The sequence below is a fragment of the Onychostoma macrolepis genome, chromosome 01, assembly GCF_012432095.1.
Source record: "Onychostoma macrolepis isolate SWU-2019 chromosome 01, ASM1243209v1, whole genome shotgun sequence".
NCBI lineage: Eukaryota > Metazoa > Chordata > Actinopteri > Cypriniformes > Cyprinidae > Onychostoma > Onychostoma macrolepis.
In genome coordinates, this window is record NC_081155.1 from 28115705 (window position 1) to 28122951 (window position 7247).

The 7247-nt window shown below is 41.5% G+C and overlaps 1 protein-coding gene across 1 annotated transcript; it reads right to left on the bottom strand.

Annotated features, from left to right (window-relative positions):
• Nucleotides 1-2021: 2021 nt before the first annotated feature.
• On the bottom strand, nt 2022-3177 carry LOC131543952 (uncharacterized). Its single transcript, XM_058781790.1, has 2 exons — nt 2923-3177; nt 2022-2789 (listed from the first exon to the last, which is right to left on the bottom strand). Exon 2 carries the CDS (start codon nt 2721-2723, stop codon nt 2022-2024), a length of 702 nt encoding a protein of 233 aa, XP_058637773.1. The 5' UTR covers nt 2724-2789; nt 2923-3177.
• Nucleotides 3178-7247: the final 4070 nt, after the last annotated feature.

The window sequence follows — 7247 nt, forward strand, 5'->3', positions numbered from 1 at the left end:
AGGTGTAAGGCCCTCAGGGACACCCCCTGAGCATGTGCCCATAACAGAAGGTCCCGAGTTCTCCTGTAAAGGGACGTTGAACGTAACCCGCCCTGATGGTTTATATATGACACTACTGTGGTACTGTCTGAGCGAACAATGACATGCTTCTCCTGAAGCCGAGGCCGAAAATGGATCAGGGCCCGAAATACTGCCTCCAGTTCCAGCAGATTTATGTGTGCTCCTCTCCACGAGGCATCCCATTGTCCTTGTGCTGGATTGCCTCGCCAGACAGCACCCCAGCCCTCCAGTGATGCATCTGTTGTTATCATTTCCCTTAAACATAAAGGGCCCAGTGTGACTCCTTCCTTTAGGCCTGGAGTCAAGAGCCACCACTGGACTGTTGGAAGACAATCCCTGTTCCTTGGGATCAGTCGCTGTCCATTCTCGTATGGACTCACTTTGTATTTTGCTAACCATAGCTGCAGAGGGCGCATGTGAAGCAATCCTAATGGTACTACCTGACTGGCTGCTGCCAACAGGCCAAGCAGCCTCCGACCAAACTTCACTGTAACCTGCTCCTTCCAGAGGAGCTGGGATAGACATTCTTCCAACACTAATTGCCTTTGAGGGGTCAGAGATGCTCTCATCGTTGTTGAATCCAAGGTCAACCCTAGGTATGTCACTGCCTTGGTGGGGATGAGACAACTCTTCTTGCTGTTCAGCTTCAGCCCCAAGTTCTGTAAATGGGTTAGGACAACCTTTGTGTTGTTCCTGGCCTGCTGTTCTGTAGGGGAACAAATTAGCCAATCGTCCAGGTAGTTTGCTATACGTATACCCTGACGACGAAGTGGGATGAGTGCTGCATCCATACATTTTGTAAAGGTGCGAGGGGCCAATGACAGACCGAAGGGGAGAACATTGTACTCGTATGCGTTGCCCTGAAAGTAGAACCTTAGATACTTCCTGTGGTTCCTGTGAATCGGGATATGAAAGTAAGCATCCTGGAGGTCCACTGTTGTGAACCAATCCCCTTGCCTGATGAAGGTTAAAAGGGTTGATATGTTGAGCATATGGAAAGGCAGTCGTTTCAAATGACGGTTGAATCCCTTGAGATTGAGGATGGGACGAAGACCCCCATCCTTTTTCGGAATCAGGAAATAGGTGGAATAAAACCCCTGCCCCATTGTTCCCAAGGGCAGGTGTGTTATTGCTCCCTTTCCTAAAAGGACCGATACCTCTGCTGTGAGAGACTTGCACTGGTTCTCGTCTCCCAGAACAGTAGGGACAATCCCTTGAAACTTTGGCGGTTTTGACCTGAACTGGAGCCTGTATCCGAACTCCAAGGTGCTTAGCACCCATGGACATTGGGTGCATTGGCGCCAGTGGAGGAGCTGTTGACTGGAAAAGTGTGTGGCCGGAGACTGATTGTCAGCGACGATTTCTTCCGCCTGACATCCGTGTGATAGAAGACTCTGCTTGTCTGCCCCTACGAAAGGACTGTCGAGCTCCTTGGCCTGGTCCCCCTAGAGCCCCTTGGCCAGCAGTTCTCCGCTGCCCTGGGTAGGCCTGGTTTAACGATTCGGCCGAGTCCAGCTACTGCTCCCGCTGATGTCCGCGGCCCACGAATAACTGGTGCCAGACGCACAGAGCGTGTCAACTCTCTTGTCTTACGGGACTGCTCCAGTGCTGCCTCTGAAGGGGGCCCAAAGACCTCACCAGGGATCAATGGAGCTGCTATGACTGCCATGCAGTCTTGGTCCAAAAGATTGGCCTGGGACAGCCATACTTGACGACGCGCTTGAACCGCACTGGCCATCGATTGTCCCAGAGCTTGGGCATGTGCACTTGTTCCTCGGATCAGCATGTCAATCACCCGTAATGCTTCTGGAATGTCTTCACTCGTCAAGGTAGAGGACAAATCCTGTAGTATACCCTCTAAATAAACCAACAGGAGGGAATTGGTGCATGCCAGTCTTGCAGACAAGGCAGAGGCATGATATGTTCTTTTTAGCTGACTGTCAACTAACCTACAATACTTGTTAGGGTGTATAGCATCTTTGCCAGCCCGGGTGGTTGCTCCTGCCAACATAGCAAATGTGGGCCCAATCTGGGAGCTGAAGCAAGCCCGTGCAAGCTGCCGCCCCTGCCAGGTTGCCCAGCTGTGTCTTAGGGAGGGCAGTGGAACCTGGAACCTTCCATGAAGAATGCAACTCTGTCACAAAGTCTGGAAGTATAGGCAAACCTTCCGTTTTTCGGCGCTGAGAGCCTCTATCAAACACCGAAGTTGATGTTGAGGCAGGTTGTGAAGCCAGGTTCGCCCGTTCTGCTGCTCTAGCAATCACCGCCTTATCTGATGGATCCAAAGGAACAGGATCCGAAGCCTGAGAAGAGTAATCCATTTCTGAATCAGAGATGTCCTCTTGATCTGATGGCATAGAATTGCCTTCCCTTCCAAACACTCCAGATGCTATCACAGATATCTCATCTGGGTGGCGGCATGGCTGTTTTTGCACCAGTTCCCCAGGGCCTGGAGGCCCCACCGGCCACTGTTGTGCCTGTAACAAATTATTCAGAGTCTCTTGCATTCCTTGCATCTGTCTCTGAAGATGATCCACTTCTACATGCTTGCGCTTGCGAGAGTGCTTACGCCTGACACCTTCTTCTTGAAGATTCTGCTCAGGCTGACGTACTTGTCCTGCAGGGATCTCTGCTGGGAAACCAATGTTGTCTTCCTCTTGCATCTTAAATAGGGAAGTGAAAAACAGCTCAGCTAGCTTTTGTCTTCACAGACAAAGAGGTTTCTTTGGCTGAAATGACAAACGAAAATCTCTCCCTGCTGTGTTTTTTATTTTTATTTAAACAGCTTACTTCAAACTTGGTAGCCTTCACCTTCACAGGTGAAGAGGCCCCCTTGCCAAACAATCTGTGTTAAATACTCACCTTTACAACAGAAGTAACACTGTAGCCTTAATCCTCTAGGTTAAGAGGCTCCTTCACAAACAGCACGCGGCAACGCGGTAACTTTCACCCTCACAGGCAAAGAGGTTCCCGTCAGCCAGTTACTTTAAGTAATAAAGAAAGCAAATCTCACCGTCTTTACCAACTCAATCGTTAGCCAGGAGGCAAAAAAGAGAAAGGGCCGGCTGATTAACACCTGTATTTATAGGAGGTGATTGCAAGCGGGGCGTGGTTAATTTGATATATCGTCTCCTGACAGCTCATCCTTAGCGAGGCTGACCCATACTGTGGCGTGTTGACTGAGATGAAATAGAAACAACAACATATAGTCGCGTCGCATTTTACTATTACATTCAGAAATTATGTAGGCTAAAATGGCAGTAAATCAAAATGTTTACAAACATTATAAACACAGTTATTAGTTTCTCTCCACAACAAATCCTCTAAACTTAAAGATAGCCTATACTATAAAAGTCAATCCAAAAACAAATTAAAGGTGAAATGCCTACCCTTGGCACGAATCCAAATGTTTCCATATTGGCGACGTATCTGGATGCTAAAATATTATTTATTATAGACTTTGTACTTTCATCGACGTAAAACATCATCCTTCACATCGGCTATATCAGCACAGTGAGGCGGTGGTCACGCTGAACGCAACAGATTGGACAACGGCCCAGCTAACAATTTTTGGTTCCCAGAACGTTCCGGGAACGTTAGTTTTTGGTTCCCAGAACGTTTTTTTAAGGTTAGTTTTTGGTTAGCCAGGAAAGTTTTCTTTACGGAAATAGAACGTTAGTTTCTGGTTTATAGAACGTTATTCTAACGTTCCCCTAACGTTATTCTAACCTAACCCTATTCATCATGTTTATTAATTCTTACCTTTTTCTGCATTGGTACTTAGTTATTGATAAATAAAGCAGTAAATCTATATAAATAAATCAGTCCACAATCCATATTCATTGTTTTATTTTTGATATAAAATAGCATAAGCCATGAAATACTTCCAAAACATTTAATTATCAAGTATATAAAAATAAACATGCACAGGTGCAAGCATATTAAGCAACGATAAAGCATGAACAAATAAATTACAGTATTAACTATAAATAAATTACCTATAACTATAAATGACTACTACTACTAACAACAACATGTTGATAATCATTTTCCTCTGTACTCGTCTTCTACTCTTGTTCTTCCACCTCAGTCTTCTGTAAAAGTAACAAAGAAACAAAAAGTGTAGCTTAAGGAGCATGACAATCAGATTAAATCACATGAGCAGTTAAATAAATAATACTCTACTTCATAAATTAATACGTATATACATTCATGCATAACCCATATATCGAAATCCTATCTAAATATCAAAGTCGTAAAGAGTCACTTCAGCATACTTTTACGATCAGCTTGTCAAATCGTAATATATGGGGACTGTCAAGTTAACCTTTTAACGAATGCGAACAAATATGTTTAGGGCTGTTAAAGTTTGTGGAATGTAAACCATTTATTTGATTATTACATCGATGCTTTGAATTTCCCGTGCGTTTAAAACTGTGAGAGCGAGATTCTTATTCCATGTGTATAAGTTAATGGAAGCATGTTTTCGGATAAATAAAGGTATTTGAGACTTTTTCTCACAATTCTGTTTTTTTAATATTTTTTCTCGCTGTTCTGAATTTATATCTCATATTTCTTATTCTTTTATCCTGCACTTCTGAGAAAAATGTCTGAATTGCGATATTTATTTTAAAGATATTTATTTTTTAGCCTAGACTCAGGCTTTTGTCCACGCAATTCGGAGTTTACATCTCGCAATTTTGAGTTTTTATCTTGTAATTCAGGATTTGTGTCTCTCACTTCTGACTTTATTCTCGCAATTGTGAATTACATCAAATTAAACTTTTTTTCTAGTAAACGTAAACTAATTTCAATTTCTAACCGATTTTAATATGAAGCAGTAAATATGAAATCAAAAACATTTTTACCACGGCATGCGAAATTAAATGCGCGCAGACAAACCACACTCACGCTTATAAAACACAAGCGCACATGCAAATTCTTCGCGCACCATGGACAGAAATTAACTTTCCATTAAGGGGCAATACTGGTTATAATTCGTAAATATAAATGATACATTTTAAACTCATTACAGGGTAGCAATGGGGCGCTTCCTGGCAATTTAGTTTCTTGAAATTTTGTTAAATCTTATAGAAAAATAAGATAAAAAAAATACATATGCATCAGTTCCATTGACATAGTTGACAGTTATCTCAAAATAGATTTTAATACAGTGTGATTACTATTTTAAACCCACCTAAAGGTAGACCTTAACTCAAGGTACAACTTTTCTAGGTATGATCCCCGAACTATATATATATATATACACACACACACACACACACAAGTATACCTTAGGACAGTGGTTTTCAAACCGGTCCTAATAAGCACCCCCATCACTTCACATTTTCTGTGTCTCCTTCATCTATCACACCTGATTCAACTCATCAGCTCATTAGTAGAGACTGCAAGACCTGAAATGGGTGTGTCAGATATAGGGAAACATACAAAATGTGAGGTGCTAGGGGTGCTTGCAGGACCGGTTTGAAAACCACTGCCTTAGGACAGAGCTCCTGGGGACCAATGTCCTGCAAAGTTTATTTCCAATCTTCTTCAGCACACCTGCCTTTGTATTTTCAAGCAATCTTGAGGAGCTTGATTAGGTGCTTCGGGTGTGTTTGATTAGGGACAGTGGGTCCCCAGGAACAGGGTTGAAGACCTATGCCTTAGAAGGTTACTTGAGGTATATATTCTTATGTACGTCATTGCGAGGTGCTGTCCATGGTGGTGGTGCTGAATTGGTTGATATTATACTGCGGGGAACTGTTTACTTAATGTACGTTAAAAATTAATTAAGATTTACTTTTTCCCCATTTTTTTTCTAAATATTTTTCTTCATTACACGTCTTGTTTGATTTCGTATAATTGCATATTAAAAATAATTTATTTTGTTATGCAGACGCAAAATGTGAAACTGCAGTCTTATAGCAGCCTGGCTATTTATAGCATTTTTATAAATATTTGAACAATATTACATATTCAGCATATTATATTTAACCTGTTAAGTATCTTAATGATTTAATCCATAATTGAGTCATTAAACGAAGTCTTTTTATGAGAGCGACATCCGTTTAATCTTGATCAATAACAAATAATGATCAACAGATTGGAGCGGCATCGGTCAGTTAGATCATATTAAAATGTCTAAAAGCCTTCAATTTATAGGTTATAACTACATCTCTCGTATCTGTCTGAAGTGGACTGGTGAATATTTATTTCAATAAACCTATAGGCCTATAAATATGCTCTATTATTGGCCCATATTCAAATGTTTGTGCGGAGTGTGGAATGCACGACAGGGAAGCGCCCGCGTGATCACTTGCATTTTTGCTGTTGAAGAAAGTGTTAAAAGGGGTGCTTGCTGGCAATGTTGTTTCTTACAATTCTGTTCAATCTTAGAGTAAAATTAGATAAAAATACTTTTGCATCAGTTCTATTGACAGTTGATACTCATCTCAAAGATTAGATTTAGATTTGAGATTTGGTAATCTCCAATTGTTCTGGAGTGCGTTTCCCGATAACGATGTCTCTTAGCGCGCTACGTCTTTCACTATTGCAAAATACACACATATATATATATATATATATCCTATAAGATACACACAACACACACGCGATTGATCCCGATAGACGACTAAAATGGTTCACTGCAATAAAACGTGCTAACCAACACAACATTTGGGATTAAACGGGTAAGATTTCATGACATTTATGATGTATACTGTACTCACAGTGACATAGCTATGCTGGCTACCTACAAGGACAGCTAGGGTCGATTACGTTAGCTAACAACACAGTTCAGTGGCGTGCACAGACCTCCGGAGGGGCAGGGGCAAAATGGGGGGGGGGGTTGTATGGGTTTGGTCCCCCTCAGCTAGGGGTGGGCGATATGGCGATATTTTTTTTTTGAAAATCACGATTCACAATATTATCACAATTCTTTGTCACGTTGGATTTTCTATTTTGCAAGCTGTTTGAGCAGTACAGCCAAACTAATTTCCCTATTATAAAGACAAAGCCTTTCAAGGTAACAAAATATTAAAAAGTATGGCGGATATTTAGGCCAAAGTGGGTGAAGATAAAAATCGTTGTCATTATTTTATCTTTGTTATTAAAAAATGAGAGCAAAGATACACATTACAAATACACATAATATACAAATAAAATAAACAGTGTTTTATTTTCAG